The 19,663-nt window shown below is 45.7% G+C and overlaps 1 protein-coding gene across 3 annotated transcripts in view; it reads right to left on the bottom strand.

The window, feature by feature from the left end:
* Nucleotides 1-418: 418 nt before the first annotated feature.
* Nucleotides 419-19,663, bottom strand: part of LOC117005091 (protein FAM219A-like) — a 137,027-nt gene continuing 117,782 nt past the window's right edge. For 2 of the 3 annotated variants that reach the window (XM_033076359.1, XM_033076361.1), the window contains 3 exons: nt 17,361-17,441; nt 12,574-12,628; nt 419-1,230 (listed from right to left, as the gene is read on the bottom strand). In XM_033076359.1, coding sequence (XP_032932250.1) covers nt 1,072-1,230; nt 12,574-12,628; nt 17,361-17,441 — 295 coding nt within the window. In that variant the 3' untranslated portion in view covers nt 419-1,071. The remainder of the gene's footprint in view (nt 1,231-12,573; nt 12,629-17,360; nt 17,442-19,663) is intronic. The other variant, XM_033076360.2, reaches the window with a different exon arrangement.

Here is a 19,663-nt window from a genome sequence, read left to right as displayed (position 1 = left end):
ACCCTAATTTCTACCCTAATAGGCCCACTCACCATAATCTTACTAACACTAACCTTCGGGCCTTGCATATTAAACAAATTGGTGTTATTCGTTAAGAAGCGTTTAGAAGCGTTTAACATTATGTTTGTCAAACGCCGACAATTACTTTGAGGCGTTCCTGTTAGTAACACACTTACAATTTTATATACTAATTTTACTAACCCATGAAATTTTGTAACGTCTACATTTTATAATTTTATACGATTTTTACTAACCATGAGGGAGGGGGAAAATGTGGAGAGTTAGGGATATGCGTGCGGAAGAAATCGGGCTGTACGGTCAGTCAGGACACCCCCGCCCTGCAGTCAGACCTTTGCTCCGTACCTGGCCGCACCTAGCCGGACATGAGCAGAAGGAAGTGACACTAACTGCCCAAGCTATAAAAACCCTTGTGACCCCTCAATAAACGCCATTTGTTGTCCACCACGTTGGTGTCAGGAGCTTATGGACCGAGTGGCCCGAGGTTAGGGTCACCGTGCCAGGCCTGAACCAGGTCACCACGCCTTGAGAAGGCGACAACTAGCCTTGCCATAAGAAAGGGTGCCCTGTTCAGTTCCTATTTCTGTGTCCCAGTTACAGTATTAGTTATGCAAATGTCTCAGGTTTAGTGAAGCAATTAAGAACTGACCTTCTCCCACAGGTAAAACACTCTGACACCTCAGAATCACCCCTGATCTTGTAGATGGATTGGTTTCAGTGGGCAGCAGTAACTGCAGCTCCATCTGACCCTTCCCATTCTGGAATAAATACCTTACAAAACATCTCCAGTGCATAAACAAACCATGATGGTATCTCTGGACCCCTCTGCATTTGCTCTCCAGACCAGTCAGTTCTGCCAGGCAGTGCCTGGCATTTTGATCAACTTGTCTTTTGTTTTACCAGTTTAAAATAACTTAGTAACTAATCATAAATTTTTTTGTTTCTTCTGGCTCCATAAACACAAAGAGGTGCATGTCCTACCATAGGAGGAAGTGATGACTGTTAAGTTTTACACTTATAGTGGAAAGCACTGATCACAGCCTGCCAGACTCACTACTGGATATGACAGGCAGTAGAAGAGGTGGCTTGGCAACACATGCAGGTAGGGTTGATGGATTTAGGGGGGATTAGGTCGAGGTCCTCGTCATCTGGGATCTCATCTAACCGGTACCCATCCTTTAGGAGCTGGATGTTCAAGTCTTGGTTGATCTGCTACAGACAAACAAAGAGACAAACAAAGACAAAGAGACAAAGACAAAGAGACAAACACTTGAGATTTCTTCCTTCTGGTGGCTGGAAGAGGAAAGAAGTCCCTTATTCTGGAATATATTTCCCTATCATTAGTAGCTGTCCCATCAATGAAAGAGTCACAGTTTTTGACCACAGATGAGGGCTGCTGTTGGGGTTTTAGGAGTTCTCCTTTTGTTTGTTTGGGTTTCTTTGCCCTCTTAAGGAATTTTCCCTCAGACATGTTGCTAGGAGACAATAAGGACTGGCTACTTAAGAGACACAAAAGAAGGTGTCATAGCTCAGGGGAGGGGTGCAGCAGGCTACTCTCTCTTTACATGGGGTTTCTCACGGCAGAGATACCGCAAGATTTGGACTTCAAAAACAGGGTTGGGTGCAGCCCCTTACTGTTTTGTGCTCTCAGTATCTCTCTTGGGGGGGAGAAGCTGCAGTCGATGTGGGGAGAATTCGTCACCACTGTGGGGTTCAGTCTCCTGCTGCCTTTCTTCTACCGTGAGTGGAGCTCTGTTCGTACGAGCAGCTGTTGCACTGGGACTTTTTACCATCTGCTTGGGTGCCTCAGGGGGAAAACCCCGGGATCCCGTGCTCGCCTTTCCCTGCCCTGCTCAGAGCCGGGCTGCCGCTTCTTCGGCACTGCTCCGAGCTTTCTCTACACTGTAGCCCCGCATCCCCTGCCTGCCGAGACGTCCCGTGGTTCCACCTACAGCCGCGGAACTTCAGATACATCTTGTCCACCACCTTGGGATTTTCGCTCATTCCTGCCGTTCCAGTGAGAGGAATGCTGGATTTGTCTTTACAAACAAACTGTGGGTCTGCTGGTAGATAAGGCTAGCACTGAGAGATAGAAGAAACAATGGGATTGATTGCACTGATTGATGAATGGAAAAAGACATTTGCCTTTACAAACAAACTGTAGAAATGAAACTGAGTATTGGAAGATGAAAGAAACAATGGGGGGGGGAACTATGAATTCTGTAAGAATTAAAAATTAAAAGGGACGGTTATACATTAGAGGGACATCTTATGTATCAAGTGTTCCGGGAAGTCTGTGCCTCTCAAGTACCTCAGCCAATGGGGAAAGAGAGAGGGAAATGCGGCCGGGGAAATAGGATAAAAAGGAGGTTGCGTCTTCCAAAAATCTGAGAGATCCCAGGGGAATGCCCCATGGCCTCTCCCTTTATTCGAATAAAGCAAAAGGGACTCTTCTGTCTCCTTTTTGGACATAAACCTCTAGTGTCTGTGAATTAATTTTCCTGACAATTCTGGGGGCGCTCGTCTGGGATATTTCCACCGTCCGGGGCCGCAGGCAGCAAGCAGAGCTGAAGGCGCGCCTCACCCACTTTCGGTGATCAGCTCTCCTTGGTGCCGGCTGGCACCGGGGGATCGATTGGGTTCCCGAGACTGTCCAGGAGACAGACGAGTGGCGGACCAGAGGGGTCCGTGAAGAGTCCACAGGGAAGGACCACTGAAAATCTCACTGGTGAGTAAAATGGAATCTTCGGGGAGCAAACCTGAGAGGGCACCCAGGGAGGGTAGCACAGGTAAAACAGGGCACCCAGGGAGGGTTGCAAGGGTAAAGCCGGGAAGGGGCCCCGGCAAAAGGGATGACGATTCCATAATACCCCCGGAGAGTCCCTTGGGGAGAATGCTGAGGTCTTGGCATAGACTGTATATTCACCCAGAGGTAACTATGGAAATGATGGTAAAATATTGTTATTTTGTGTGGCCAGAGTATAAGTTGGCAAAGGGGCTTATATGGCCATGTTATGGAACAGATAAAATTCATTTGTGTCGAATTCTGTTGAGGTATTTAGAGGAGAATTGGAAAAGATGGACTGAAAGGGAATGTGGATTAATATGGGTTAGACAAGCAACAGGAGAAATCTATGTGTTAAGAAAGGGAGAAGAGGAAAAAGGGGAGGAAGAGGAAAATGGTGAGGATTGGGATGTTTTTCAGCACCTTCCCCCGTCTTGTCCTCCATTGTTGCCAGCTGACCCAGGGCCAGCTACAGATCCCCTGTATCCTGCACTTCCAGGGCAAAGGGGGCAGGAAAATGTTATTCCTACGGCACCACCTGAAATTAATGATGGTATAGGGGGAGGGGAGCAGCATGTTGTATCACCTCCTAGAACTAGAAGAGGTACTCAATTTAGGACATCAGAAACCCCCCAAGAAACAGGGATACACCAGATGCTACTTCGTTAAGTTCCTTTGGGGGGTCAAGGGGGAGGATTTGGGTTTGTAATTGTACCCCTTACTACCCAGGATATAAGAGGATTGAAAATGGAATTACCCCCATATTTGGATGATCCCATAGGGGTGGGGGAAAAGAAAGAGGAATATTTGGGAAATGCAGATTATACATGGAAGGACTGGGATTTTCTTTTGGGAATTTTGTTCAGCTCATCAGAGAAAAGAATGATTTTACAGAAAGCTCAGAAGCTGTGGGAGGATGAACAACCGCAAGCAGCAAGGGGGGCTGGACCCAATGCACCCACGGTGGATGATGCCATCCCCCAGGCAGACCCCCAGTGGGACCCAAATAACCAGGCCAGTCTGGCTCGCCTCCTGATTACCGTGCTTATGTGATCAGGGCAATCAAGTCAGCTGCTCCCAAAACTAACAACATAGCTAAGGCTATGTCGTTAGAACAGGAGAAACAGGAAAGCCCCTCTCATTGGTTGGAGAGGATTAGGGATGCCTTGAGGAAGCATGGGGGGATGGATCCCGAGGGGCCAGCCTTTGACACATTGTTGAAGGTACAATTTGTTACTAAGGCCTGGCCTGATATAAGGAAAGGAGTATAGAAAGATGAAGAATGGCAGAATAAACCTTTGGAGGAATTGGTTAGAAAAACACAGCAGATATATGTAAGAAGGGATGAGGAAAAGGCAAAGACTAAGGCGAAGATGATGGCAGAGTTTTTGCACCCCCGGAGGAGTCCAAGGGGTCCCGTAGGACAGAGGGGACGGGGTCGGCCACAAGGGCGTGGCAGAGGCATTCCTTCCTCAGCAGGGGAGAGACGACCCAAACAGCGGTTGGGGAGGAACCAGTGTGCTATCTGCAAGGCAGAAGGGCATTGGAAAAATGAGTGCCCGCAGAAACAGCTGGACCCTCAGGAGGAGGAAGTCCATAGGATAATGGAAATGGATTGTTAGGGGTGTCAGGGGCTCCTATTATATCACGGACCCACCACTCAGGAGCCCTTGATAACTTTTAAGGTGGGTCCAGATCGAGAGGAGGTGTGTTTTCTGGTAGACACAGGAGCTTCTTGATCCACCTTAAATTTTATACCTAAAGGGGGGAAATTATCAAAAAGATCCTTGGTTATTCAAGGAGTGAGTGTAAAGGATGAGCGGGTGTACTTTATTCAACCGCTGTTAATTGATGTGGGAGATAGGTTTGAAGTGCATGAATTTCTGTTTGTTCCTAACTGTGACTGTAATTTATTGGGGAGGGATTTGATGGCTAGAACGGGAATGCAAATTCGTATTATAAAAAGCGACATGGAGTCCAAAACTGTGGTATCTTTGTGTAAAATGTCTGAGAAGGCTTATGCTGAAATAAATCCGGAAGTGTGGACAGCTCCAGGGAAATATAGAAAACTAGACATAGAGCCTCTTCAAATTACCTTGAAGCAACCAGGACAAGTGGTGTCTAAAAAGCAACACCCTCTTTCATGGGAAGGAAAGAAGGGGTTACAGCCTGTTATTGAGTCCCTGCTAAAAGCAGGTCTTTTGGAGCCGTGTATGTCTCCCTATAACACTCCTATCCTGCCAGTTAAGAAACCAGATGGAACCTACAGAATGGTGCAGGATTTAAGAATAATAAATGAAATTGTCAAACCAAGGCATCCCACAGTTCCGGATCCATATACAATCCTGAATCAGATCCCTTCTTCACATCAGTATTATTCTGTACTGGATTTGAAGGATGCTTTCTGGGGGTGTCCAATTACTGAAGATAGTAAACAGTATTTTGCCTTTGAGTGGAAACAGGAGGAAGGAGGGAAAATTACAAAACAACAATTGACATAGACAGTACTCCCTCAGGGATATACTGAGTCACAGGTTTTGTTTGGGCAAGGTTTGCAGAAAATACTAAGAGAGTTTACTCCACCCTCAGGAGTTAAGTTGTTGCAGTATGTGGATGATTTGCTCTTATCAGGGGAACAGGAAAAGGTGGTTGAAGAAACTACTGTAAAGCTGCTTAATTTTCTTGAAAAAAGGGACTTAAAGTGTCCGAAAACAAAGCGCAGTTAGTAGAAAGGAAGGTCAAATATTTGGGACACATTCTGACTGAAGGGTTACGGTGTATTGATCCAGAAAGAATACAAGGGATTTTAGAAGTACCATTACCCCAGACTAAAAAGGAGTTACGGCAGTTTTTAGGGTTGGTGGGATACTGCAGAGCATGGATCGAGGATTTCTCTGTTGTGGCCAAACATTTATATAACTTTTTAACCTAAAGCAGTCCTAATGTCTTGGTATGGACACCAGAAGGGGAGCAAAGCTTTAGAAAACTAAAAGACAAATTGGTAAATGCACCAGTCTTGGCTCTTCCAGACGCAGAGAAGGAGTTTCAACTATATGTAGATGTTAAACTGGGTCATGCTAAAGGAATTTTAGTTCAAGAGCATGGGGGAACACGAAGGCCTGTTGCCTATTTTTCTAAGCTGTTAGACCCGGTGGTCAGAGGTTGGCCCCATTGCCTGCAAAACTGTGCAGCCACAGCTCTGATGGTGACTGAGGCCGGAAAGCTGACAAGGGGAGGGTATCTGATTGTTAAAGTTTCACATCAGATTAAAGCTTTGTTAACTGAGAGAGCCTCTAAGTGGATGACAAGCACTCGATTATTACAGTATGAATCTTGTTTAATGGAGCAGGAGGATTTAGAATTTAAAAGTGGGGAAAATTTTAATCCGGCCTCCTGTTTGAATGGCCCTGAAGAAAAGGGGGGCCAAGATGAAAATCATGACTGTATTCAGGTTATAGATCTCCAAACCCGGGCTAGAAAAGATTTACGAGATACTACCTGGCCTGAGGGAGAGAATGTGTTCATTGATGGGTCTTCAAGAGTGATAGCAGGGAAAAGATTTACAGGATACTCTCTCGTGAATGGGAGGCAATTAAAGGAAGGGGGGAGATTACCACCCACCTGGTCAGCTCAGAGGGCAGAGCTGTATGCGCTTGTGAGAGCCTGTGAATTATATCGGGACAAGATAGTGAATGTTTTTACTGATTCTAAATATGCATATGGGGTGATACATGCATTTGGGAAACTATGGGAAGAAAGAGGTTTATTAGCCTGCAGGGGAAAGACGTTAGCTCATGAGAACTTAATCTCTCGCCTGTTGGAAGTGGTGAATTTACCAAAAAGGATGGCAATAATCCACATTAAGGGGCACCAGGCAGGGTGCTCGGAGGAGGCAACAGGAAACCGACTGGCTGATGAAGAAGCTCGGAAAGCCGCATTATTACCAGAAATCTCTAAGATCCTTCCATTGCTCCCAGTAACTGCAGCGCTGCCAGAGAAGCTGTCTTTCTCACCAGAGGAACTTGAGATAATTTAAAAGAGTGGAGCAGAGGAAAGAGAAAATAATTGGTTTACAAAGGATGGTAAACTGTGGGTACCAAAAGCTCTGGCCTTACAATTGTGAAAACAACTTCATGAATGGAGCCACTGGGGCTCCCGAAGGCTAGTGGAAGCCTTCCTCAAAATGTATGCTACTGTGGGTCTTTTTAGTCTGGCAAAACGGGCTATTGAGGGTTGTTTGATTTGTGCTAAAACCAATAACAGGGTTACAAAGAAACTTGCCAGAGGAGGGAGACCTTGGGCTGTATGTCCCTTCCAGAGATGCCAGGTGGATTTTACTGAAATGCCCCGAGTGGCAAGATTTAAATATCTTCTAGTAATAGTATGTCAGTTAACAGGGTGGCCAGAAGCATTTCCAACTGTTTCAGCAACTACAGGATCAGTTGTTTAAGTATTTTTGGAACAAATAATTCCAAGATATGGGATTGTGGAAGCAATAGACTCAGACAGGGGAACTCATTTTACAAGAAAAATTCTTCAAGGAGTTATGACTGCTTTAGGAATACAGTGGAACCTCCATACCCCCTGGCACCCCCAGAGTTCAGGTCGGGTTGAAAGGATGAATGGAGAAATAAAGAAACACCTTCTGAGGCTGGTGATAGAAACTAAGATGCCATGGGTGCGGCTTCTGCCCCTGGCTTTGGCAAGAATAAGGGTGAGACCCAGAGGAGATATTCAGTTATCTCCGTTTTAATTGATGTTTGGAATTCCTTACCCTTGTAATTCTCAGCCTAGTGGGGGGGGGAGAGATAAGTGATGTATATTTGAAACAATATGTGGCTCGGATACTGTCTCTTGTGAAATCTCTTCGACAGGAAGCTCAGCTGGCACAGACCCTGCCTTTGGACTTTGCTGTTCACAATATCCAGCCAGGAGACTGGGTCCTAGTTAAGGAGTGGAAAGAAGCACCACTGGTGGTGAAGTGGTGTGGACCTTTCCAGGTGTTGCTGACCACAGAAACAGCCATCAAGACAGCAGAACATGGGTGGACCCATCACACTCGGGTCAGGGTCTCTGTAGCCCCAGAGATTTGGACATCTCAGCTGGAGGAGAAGGACGGGAAGCCACAACTGACACTCTGAAGGAGTGGACCAGAGCAGTAACCAGTGAGTCGACATCGGGGGAAGCCTTGTGTGCCTGCCCACAGACTGCCTGCTGAAATAGTTTGTGTGGACATCCCTCCTCTCGAATCTCCAGCCATTGGGGGCCAACCCTTGCTGTCATTGTTTTCTTTATGTTCAGCTGTTTCTGTGCCTTCACTGGCCACAGGTGGTGCGAAAGACAACGTGAAAGTGAAAAATTAAGTTAGGAGATTAGATTACACCATTAGAATGTTTCTCTTCATAATCTTACCTTTATATTGTCAGTTAGGTTGGGGCCAAGAATTGGAAAATAGCTTTTTAACCTTAGGAGAAGAAGTAGCAAAAACCTTTAACCTTAGCAATTGCTGGGTCTGTGGAGGGCCAGGGGGATCTGAAAACTGGCCAGCCCAGTCGAGCCTAAATGGTGGGTTAGCATCCTGAGTGAGGTCCATAATGGAACAGGATTTTGGGATGAAGAAGGAAGTCCATGGCGGCTTCATTCTTCTGAAAGAGGTACTTATTTTCTAAATAGAACAGGAAGCACATACATGGGAAAAAGTGTTTGTGACTGGACTTTATCTTTGGGTTTAGATTGTTGGACCCCCAACTGCCCTCCTTATGATTGTTTCAGATATCGAGGCAGATGGAATCAAACGCATGTTAAGCTCACTAATGGTAGCTGGGTAAAGTGTTCCTACCATAATTACCAGAAGGATTTTGAAGGCTGTAAAGCAGTGGGGAATGATAAGTTTTTTGACCACTTATTTTTAAGCTGCCCCTGAGATAATTCCACAAGTAGGACACATATTATCCATGACTATCAGTGGAAGTAACAACACCGGAATGGAACTCGAATCCTTTTTAGTAGGTTCTGGTCCAAATCTAACAAAGCAGATCTGGGGTGTAACTGCAGCTGGAAACCTCATGTGGGAGCATGGACATGTAAATACTATGATTCTCATGGCGGGGCAACTATTGTTGTGGGACCACCAGGCCCAGGAAGCAAGCTGTATTTTGACTCCCCAATTGATCATGAAAATTGGAAAGATCCCTTTGCAAATGGGACCTGGGCTTTAAAGGGGCATTACTGGATTTGTGGCCAACATGCCTATCACAGGTTACCCCCAAACTGGTCAGGGATATGTTATGTGGGGTATATCAGACCATTGTTCTTTCTGCTACCACAAGGTCAGGGAAACCACTTAGGAATCAAGGTATATGATGATCTAATTAGAGAAAAGCAGTCAATTGATGTATCCCTGGCTGGAGGGAGTGCCCAAAAGTGGGGTGATGATGAATGGCCACCTGAACGAATCATACAACACTATGGACCAGCCACTTGGAATCCCAATGAATTAATATCAGGTGCCAGAGAACCCATTTATAATTTAAATCCGATAATTAGGTTACAAACTGTCTTTGAAATAGTAAGCAACCAGACAGCTACAGCTCTTGACCTTCTTGCTGACCAGTCTACTCAGATGAGAAATGCAATATTCCAACACCGGATGGTCTTAGACTATTTATTAGCAGAAGGGGGAGTGTGTGGCAAATTTAATGTCTCAAACTGCTGTTTGCAAATAGATGGCAATGGAAAGGTGGTGAAAGAAATAGCAAAAGGAATAAGAAAGTTAGCTCATGTACCAGTCCAAACATGGAAAGGATGGGAATGGGACATGTTTTCATGGCTACCTGGTGGACTGTGGGTTAAACAACTGCTTTTCTTCCTCTTATGTGCTGTAGCAACTCTAATCTTTTTACCATGCATGATTCCTTGCTTAGTACAACTTATTCAACATGTAATCAAAGGGATGCAGGTAATAGCCATGCCTACTGATCCGGAGATGGCTATAGGAAGAAAGAAACTGATGTCACTGCAAATAATTGCAAAACCAAAAAGGACCCAGGAACAAGAGATTAAGTTAATGATAGATAAAGTTTGTGAAGACAATTATTAAAAATAATAGAAGAGGAGGGATTGAGAGGAATGCTGAATTTGTCTTTACAAACAAACTGTGGGTCTGCTGGTAGATAAGGCTAGCACTGAGAGATAGAAGAAACAATGGGATTGATTGCACTGATTGATGAATGGAAAAAGACATTTGCCTTTACAAACAAACTGTAGAAATGAAACTGAGTATTGGAAGATGAAAGAAACAATGGGGGGGGGGGAACTATGAATTCTGTAAGAATTAAAAATTAAAAGGGACGGTTATACATTAGAGGGACATCTTATGTATCAAGTGTTCCGGGAAGTCTGTGCCTCTCAAGTACCTCAGCCAATGGGGAAAGAGAGAGGGAAATGCGGCCGGGGAAATAGGATAAAAAGGAGGCTGTGTCTTCCAAAAATCTGAGAGATCCCAGGGGAATGCCCCATGGCCTCTCCCTTTATTCGAATAAAGCAAAAGGAGCTCCTCTGTCTCCTTTTTGGACATAAACCTCTAGTGTCTGTGGATTAATTTTCCTGACACCAGCTTGCTACTTCTGAGATTCCTGCTGGGGCACTGGGATCGATTGCCCCTGAGGTGTTTGGGAAGCAAACCTTTCTTCCATAGCTTCTCAGCTTTGGTCAAGTTCGCCATTACTGTGTGCTCCCTGAACTTGCGCCACAGTGTCCCCTTGTAAGGGTCGGTCTGAAGATTGTCTGATCTGCCTCACAATCATCATCGAAATGACTGGAGACCCTGAGACCCCAGGACCCCACCTCTCGCTTTGGACAGGAGTTGCCGGTCTGGCCAAGGTGGATGCTTGCCAAGGGACTGTGTACAGGTGTGTGTGCTGTACTGTCACGGTACACTGCATTTGAGCAGGTATAGGGCTGGAAGAGCTGTACTTTCTGCACCTTATTCCCAGAGTGACAGGCCCCACACATAATAGTCCATAAATCTCCCCACCTTCTGGTCAGAAGCCACTTGCCTAGGAGACGGACTATAAAATAATTACTTTCTGAAGAGACTCTTTTGAGATCTCTTTCTGCCCACAGATGGAAGACATTGATGGATGACCCGAGGAGATGACATCCCATCTGTTGGTAGCTATTCCCCCTATTCTCTCTCTCTCTCTCTCTCTCCCTTTTTTACTTTGTTTCCCTATTATCTCTCTCTCTCCTATCATAAACTAAGCTGTTGGCACTCAATAAACTGCATTGCTACTTGTAACTGAATAAAACTTTAGTCTCCTGCTGTTTGTCTTTTGCACCCTGGGGTCAAACGAACCATCGCTACCCCCGCTCAAGTTGTGCGGACCGTGACACCCCTGCAGCCGTGGGGGAATCATGGCACCTGCCCTGCCCACCGGGAGCCACCAGCGCCCCTGCTGGCTGTGACCATCACTACACCAAAGAGGAAGGAGCATGCGACCCAGAAAGTTGTTGCTGGTTTAGTGGTTCGGATTGTTGTAACTGCCATAGTTGTTTCCCTTGTAATATATACTAGTAAAGAACTGTTTTCCCTATTCTTATATCTTTACCTGAGAACCCCTTAAGTCCAAAATTATAATAATTTGGAGGCTAGAGTGTTAAATTTTACATTCCAAGGGAGGGTCCTGCCTTCCTTAGCAGACATCTGTCTTTCAAACCAAGACAGCTGCCTTCTGTTTTTTAAACTTCTTCCAGAATAGGAATATCTAGAGTGAGATATTTCAGAGTAGCAAACTGATACAGTATTTTATTCTGGAATCATCTTTCCATAAAGATTAGTGCTCATTTAAAGTAATGTAATAATGGTAATAACTGACTGGCAGCTGGACAGTCCCTTCTTTCAGTCTGGGACACTGTAGCAGTTGAAAAGTGGTAAAGCTTGGCTTTTTGCAATCTCAAATTCAAGTGCTGTCTAGCCACATCTGACTAAGCAACACGTCATGAGGGCCCAGAGATGACCCAGATGAGCTGATCTGGTCCCTGCTCTTGGACATTTCTCTGCATTTCAGACATATTTTTCCAAGGAAGGGATACAAAGGGGAAGAGTTCCCAGTGGCTTGTGTGCAATAGGGGCTGTTAAGAACCTTGGATAAAATATCAGATCCTGCAGAAGCAGTACCCAGACTCTGAACAACTAATTCACAAGAGACCTTGGGAATATATTCAGAAACAATGCAAAGGGATTAACAAACCAGAGCTTTCCTGCCTTTTCTCTTTGAAAGGCAGAAATTCATATCTGCAAGTCCTCCCTAGAATTTCTGGTGCTCCAAATAAACATGCACCATGTGATCCTGACTCCCACAAGTACTGGAAATCACAGCACACTCTCAGGTCCTTTATTTGTGTTCTTAGCATGCATACAGTTTCTGACCTGCTGTGACAGATAAGTTGATGCATTTGCACCACGTGGGCCAACACTGCACAACTGAGCAGAACTGGGAAAAGTTTGAGTGAATCCAAAGGTATCTGTGATAACAGTCAAAGGGCAGATCTGTGTCTGTGCCATGGAAGTGTAGGGATGGAGCCAACTGGATCACCAGCAGAGACAAAAATAGGACAGTTTCTGCCATGGCCCCTTCCAGACTCATAGTCTACACAACTGGCAAATTCCTTGGGGAGCCATTACTGGCAGCATAGGCAATTCTAAATTGTTTCTGTTGGTTTAACTATGAGCATTCATGGCAAGGATGGCAAGAAAGAATATAACTCACCTCAGCCAATGAGTATCCTGAGGAGGAATATCTGGACATGTCAAAGTCATCATCACTGCACGGAATGACAAGATGTAGCAAAGAAGGAAACAAGAGTTAGAGAAATCGGTATTGCCTGCATAGCACAACCTTTCTTGAGTCATAAAGCTGTACTTAATCCACGGAAAAATTACATCAAGGGATTCTAGACAGAAACTTTGATCTGGAACCACGTGTGCTAGTTCTTGCATTGAAGTCAACCCACAGAAGTGATTTTTCTGAGGAGCTTCTGAGAGCTTCCTCCATGTCTGACAAAAACGAATCAGGGATTAGTTTTGAGAACTGAGAACCTGTTAAACCACTGAGAACGTTGAACACACCATTGTGAACACATGTGTTAAAAACAAACAAGTGCCGGTAAAAAACTATCTTGCTTTCTGGTCGTTGGAGAGAGAAGTTTCCCCCCTCTCCTAGTGTGGTGGCCGGGCAGGGGGAGGGCAGGCCGCAGGGCCCCGGCCGAGGCTTGGTCGGGCCACGGCTGCAAACATCTTGCCGACATTGAGTCCTGCCCTACTGCTGGCCTGGGCCGAGCTGGAGTCTGCCAGGACCCCGGAACAGCTACAGGCCAGGCCAGGCCCTCTCTGCCACAGCCGGCATGCCCCAGCGGGGGCCAAGCCATGCCCCAGTGGCTGCCAGGCAAGGGGAGGGAAGACCATCAGCCCCACATCTGGGATTAAATGCAGCAAAAGACAGAAAACAGCCCTGCAGCCAGAGCAGCCACTGCCATTCTCACTGGGCCCCTGCTATCCTGGCCCAGCCCCCCAGCATAGTCTGAAATAATTCACTGTGACTGCTCCAGCCTCTGCCCGGGCAATATATTAATTCTTTCAGTGCACAGATGAGACCTACAGACATTCCATCCTCTCTCTAGTGAAAGAAAAAAACAGAGTGAAGACACACAGTGGAACAACATGGAGACATCGAGGTCAGTAAAGAAGGAAGAGTAAAATCCCAGATGGGAGGAGGATGACGAGATGTCCTAGCTTGGACTGAAATTCTCTTGTAAGGCTATGGTGAAGATATGATTGATACATCAGACTCTTTTTTCCCCTGTAACTCATGGAAAAAGCATGGGGGGAGGGAGCGTTCAAATTGTAGACATGAGCAAAGACATCCATGCTGAACAAGTAGATGTTGAAGTAGCTGTGATCCCATAAGAAGTTTGAACAGAGAGAGAGACGAGTGATGAAGACCCTTTGCCATCAGGCAAAGAAGAAGACAATCTCTGCTCCCAGAGATGATCTCAGACGTAAAAAGGACCTTTGCTTTTGAACAGCTCATCCTTAAAAGTGTACTTCATTAGCTAAAGAGTGAGCCCTCGAAAACAGTTGTGGGGAAAGCTGTAAGTCGAGGGGAGGGACTTTTACACAGTGATCAGATTTCCATTCTCCCGGGCAGCTGATTTGCTGTGACATTAAAGCTACGAGAGAACTGCTTTCTTGTGGAGAAGTCTCCACAGAATGACAAGACAGACTCCTCTCCCTAAGTGAACTGAAGAAAGACTATTCTAGAGGTCATAAACTGACTGAATTGTTTCTGCACATTGTCAGTGGGAAATAAAAGAGGGTGTGGGGGGGGGGGGGGCAGGAGAAGTGTTTTGAAGGTTTTATTTTGATTCTTCTTTTTTTTTTTTCATTTCTTTTAATAAAGTTTTTCTTAATACCCTTAAAGTTTGAGCCTTGTTTGCTCTTCTCCTAATCCTGTCTCACAGCAGGAAATGAATAAATAATTCTAGTGGGTGCACTTGCGATTTGGCTATCATTAAATCCCCCAGATATATTGATGCGTTTGCCAGGTAATCTCAAATTGGTGAACTAAAACCACTACACGAAATTGGTGCTTCCACCCTATTTCGAACTGAAACCCTCACATCTTCTGGTAGAGGATGCGGGAAATTTATGAAAGCTGAGAGATAGAGATTACAGTAATTTCACGGCTATAAGGCGCACCTTTTTGACTAAAATTTTGGTCCAAACCTGGAAGTGCACCTTATAGTCCGGTGCATCTTATATAATGTGCAAAGTTGTGAAATTTGTCAATCCAGAAGAGGGAGCTGCGACCGCCCCGTGCCGCGGCAGCCCCGGTGCTGCGGGAGCCTTGTGCCGCGGCAGCCCTGGCGCCACGGGAACCTGGGCTCTGGGCAGCTGCGGCGCCGGGGCTGCCGCAGCTCGGGGTGGCCGCGACTACCACTTCTGGGTTGGCTCGGGGGGGCCATGGTTCCTGTGGAACGGGGATCCTGCGGTGCCATGGATGCTGCGGCATGGGGCTCCCGGAGCGCTGGGGAGGCACAAGCTGGCGGGATTGCGGCGTGGCCCACACTTACGGCATCGCAGCGCTGCTCATGCTTACGGGATCACAGCACAGCTCAGGCTGACGGCATGACAGTGCAGCTCGGAGTGCTGGGGCGGCACGGGTTCCCGGCATCGTGGTGTGGCGCTGGGTCCTGGCACTGCAGGGTGGCACGGGCTCCCGGCACTGCCGAGCGACAGAGGAGCCTGGCACCGGCAGCAGCCCCGAGCGGTGCTGAGCCCACCTGGCCCTGAGTCGAGCCAGTAAACCCCGCGATTGCGTGATTCTGTTACTAATGCGTTACTTTGTTGCAAGCAGCGCGGATCCTCACTGCAAAAAAATAGTGACCTTATAGTCTGGTGCGCCTTATACAATGTACAAAGTTGTGAAATTTGCCGGTTCCCGGAGGTGCACCTTGTAATCCAGTGCGCCTTATAGTCGTGAAATTAACGTAATTAGGAAAAATAAAGGGCAAAGCATGTATTAAGTCATAATGCTTAGAAGAATAATAGTAGAAAATATATATTGTAATTATGGTGAAATATCTAGGGGTGGAGGTTAGTGTAAGAAATATTTTCCTACTCTTTAATTTAGTACTTATATTGTTCTAAGGTGAAGTTGTGTGTTGAATGTAATTTTGATAATAATTTTGAAACTGTATATTCACAGAAGTGAGGGGTGGAATTTGCAGTTTTGGCATTGAAGCCAACCCACAGAAGTGATTTTTCTGAGGAGTTTCTGAGAGCTTCCTCCATGTCTGACAAAAACGAATCAGGGATTAGTTTTGAGAACTGAGAACCTGTTAAACCACTGAGAACATTGAACACACCACTGTGAACACATGTGTTAAAAACAAACAAGTGCCGGTAAAAAAACTATCTTGCTTTCTGGTCGTTGGAGAGAGAAGTTTCCCCCCTCTCCTAGTGTGGTGGCCGGGCAGGGGGAGGGCAGGCCGCAGGGCCCCGGTCGAGGCTGGGCCGGGCCACGGTTGCAAACATCTTGCCGACATTCAGCCCTGCCCTACTGCTGGCCTGGGCCGAGCTGGAGTCTGCCAGGACCCCGGAACAGCTACAGGCCAGGCCAGGCCCTCTCTGCCACGGTCGGCACGCCCCAGCGGGGGCCAAGCCATGCCCCAGTGGCTGCCAGGCAAGGGGAGGGAAGACCATCAGCCCCACATCTGGGATTAAATGCAGCAAAAGACAGAAAACAGCCCTGCAGCCAGAGCAGCCACTGCCATTCTCACTGGGCCCCTGCTATCCTGGCCCAGCCCCCCAGCATAGTCTGAAATAATTCACTGTGACTGCTCCAGCCTCTGCCCGGGCAATATATTAATTCTTTCAGTGCACAGATGAGACCTACAGACATTCCATCCTCTCTCTAGTGAAAGAAAAAAACAGAGTGAAGACACACAGTGGAACAACATGGAGACATCGAGGTCAGTAAAGAAGGAAGAGTAAAATCCCAGATGGGAGGAGGATGACGAGATGTCCTAGCTTGGACTGAAATTCTCTTGTAAGGCTATGGTGAAGATATGATTGATACATCAGACTCTTTTTTCCCCTGTAACTCATGGAAAAAGCATGGGGGGAGGGAGCGTTCAAATTGTAGACATGAGCAAAGACATCCATGCTGAACAAGCAGATGTTGAAGTAGCTGTGATCCCATAAGAAGTTTGAACAGAGAGAGAGACAAGAGTGATGAAGACCCTTTGCCATCAGGCAAAGAAGAAGACAATCTCTGCTCCCAGAGATGATCTCAGACGTAAAAAGGACCTTTGCTTTTGAACAGCTCATCCTTAAAAGTGTACTTCATTAGCTAAAGAGTGAGCCCTCGAAAACAGTTGTGGGGAAAGCTGTAAGTCGAGGGGAGGGACTTTTACACAGTGATCAGATTTCCATTCTCCCGGGCAGCTGATTTGCTGTGACATTAAAGCTACGAGAGAACTGCTTTCTTGTGGAGAAGTCTCCACAGAATGACAAGACAGACTCCTCTCCCTAAGTGAACTGAAGAAAGACTATTCTAGAGGTCATAAACTGACTGAATTGTTTCTGCACGTTGTCAGTGGGAAATAAAAGAGGGTGTGGGGGGGGGGGGGGCAGGAGAAGTGTTTTGAAGGTTTTATTTTGATTCTTCTTTTTTTTTTTTCATTTCTTTTAATAAAGTTTTTCTTAATACCCTTAAAGTTTGAGCCTTGTTTGCTCTTCTCCTAATCCTGTCTCACAGCAGGAAATGAATAAATAATTCTAGTGGGTGCACTTGCGATTTGGCCAGCATTAAACCCTCCACATAAATCTGTTTCCAGACAGGGACTTGTTATAGCATATGTTGAAGGGCAGAGCAAGGAAGAGTGCGAGTGTCCTGCATTCTGCAGGAATTATCTTCAGTGTTGCACTATAGCATGAAAACTTCCTTGCACTGTAATATAGATATTTATGAAATCTTATTAACCCTTTGCATACCTGTCCGTATCCAGGGTTACCAGTGGCTTTTCATCTGGACTCTGATCTAATGACGAATAGCCTTTATTGGGAATGACGAGCCTAAAATAATTAAATATTATCCGTTATCCACATAGTAAATGTCAGTACCACACATATTCTAGAGTAAAGCCATATGAGATTTGGCTTTCTCTCTTTCACTTATTTTTTGGGGAGGACTCATAATGTGTATCCCAGAATCATTTGTACCAGAAATTGTAATAGTCCCCTCTCGTTGTCTCCCCCCTTCCCATTTTGGGGGATATTGTGAGAGCTATAAGCTCAACCAGGATTCTGCTCGAGGATGGGGGCGGGGCTAGGTTGTCTCTTCCTTTCCGGTTTGGGGATCAAGGAGATCAGCTGCATGGGTGGTGGAGTGTGTGTATGTGGCTGGGGGTACTACTGCATTGTAACTTGGCACTAGGATTGGATCTGCCTGCCTTCACCATTGTTACCAGCTGCTGGCAGTGGTAGTACCAAGAGCAATTGCTGCCCGATCAGATCTGCCTGCCTTCACCACTCTTGCCTTCTGCCACGGGTGGTACCTAAACCAATTGCTGCCTGTGAGTTTACCAAAGGAGCAATTTCCTCTCTTCCCCTTCACCTGAACCTCCATCACCACCTGAGGAGGTTGCCTAGCTCGCATTGCAGTGGCCCCTGAAGCTGCAGGGGCATCATCAGACCTTCCCTGCCTCACCAGAGCATCCTAACACCCTCAGCTGGTTGCAAGAGTCACTGCAGCTGTCGCCTCACCAGGGCCACCAGCGCCCCCTGCCATTTGTGGTTATAACTACACCAAAGGGGAAAGTGGTGCTTAACGGGTGGGAAAACTTTTGTTATTGAAGTTTTTTTGTTTTTTTTCTCTTCTTAGATACATATATATATGCTGGTAAAGAATTGTTATTCCTTTTCCCATATTTTTGCCTGGAAGTCCCATCATTTCAAAGTTATAATAATTTGGAGGCAGGGGGCTATGTTTCCATTCCAGAAAGGTTCCCACTTTCCTTGGCAGATGTGTTTAAAGCAAGACAACTTCCTTGCAAGTCCTCCCTTATCAGTGAAGGCATTTAAATGGGTGCAGTTCAAAGGAAGCTAGTTGTGCATCTGGGTAGTTCAGAGCAGTTTCACAGGGATGAACACTGGACATGAATTGAGAACACACTATTCCCTCGAAGAAAAAACAGTTGGGACACTCCATGCTTCATTCTGGTGAACCTGATCACTAGCACTGCTTGTATCAGATATTGCTCATTTTTTCCTTTAGCAATTTTTTTTTCCTCTAACAATGAATACATTACACTAGCAATAAATAAATGTGAGAAGGAAGCTAGGGAAAGGCAGAGGCTTTGTGCCTACTATTCTTCTATTGAAAATCAGAGATTTGGTCTTTCTGTATGAGTTCCTACACAGCCCTCTACAATACAACACTTTTGAGGTCTCACTCCTAAATTTAGTAATATGAGGAATATGAGTTGGTGGGTGCAGTGCAAAAGTCCAGTCAGACTAGCTCTTTTAAAATTCTAATATTTTATAGACTTTTACTTCACCAGAAGTATAACAAAGGCTGATGATGACTCTGCACCTTTAATTACTTGATAGGTTTTGTGTGTTGAAATAGAGGCTTCAGAGCTTTTACAATAAGGAAAATACATTAATTCAATGGTACCCACTTCACAACAGTTCTTTCATCCACAAAACTGAACATGAGTGAACAAAACATCAGGGGATCTAGAAGAGTCCTTTGTGGTGCTATTTAATCAAATTTTTTAAATCACTACATCTTTTTCTTGAGAAATGTCTTTTTTCATAATAACATAGATCTTCAATTTTTCTGCAACAGAGAAACATTGTAATGTCTTTGCCCTGAATCTAAATCCTTCCTTTGTATCCTGATTGTTTTTATGCTTGCTTTCCACTGTCCTCGAAACAAAGCCAGATTGCAGTCAGAGCTGCTTCCATCTACACATCATAGTATGAGATTCTTGTCTTGGTGGTTTTAATCACTGAACATGAAATACATTATGACAAAATCTGAGTTAAGGTTATCCTCAGAGCAGACTACAATATCTGTGCAGAAGTGATGCAGATGGTGGTGTGGACTCTGTCTGTGTTACCAGATGATAAATGGCCTACACTGAGTGAGCTAATACAATGCTTGTTCTCTAAAACTACTGGCCTATTGTAACTGCACAATGCCCATTGTGTAAGAAGGAGAACTGAAAGTTCACCAGCCTCAGGGTCCTGCCACCTCAGCCAGGTCACCTGGAACATTGGGGTCTACAACC

Source organism: Catharus ustulatus, chromosome W (assembly GCF_009819885.2).
Source record: "Catharus ustulatus isolate bCatUst1 chromosome W, bCatUst1.pri.v2, whole genome shotgun sequence".
NCBI classification, from domain to species: Eukaryota; Metazoa; Chordata; class Aves; order Passeriformes; family Turdidae; genus Catharus; species Catharus ustulatus.
This window is presented reverse-complemented; position numbering and strand designations above follow the sequence as displayed.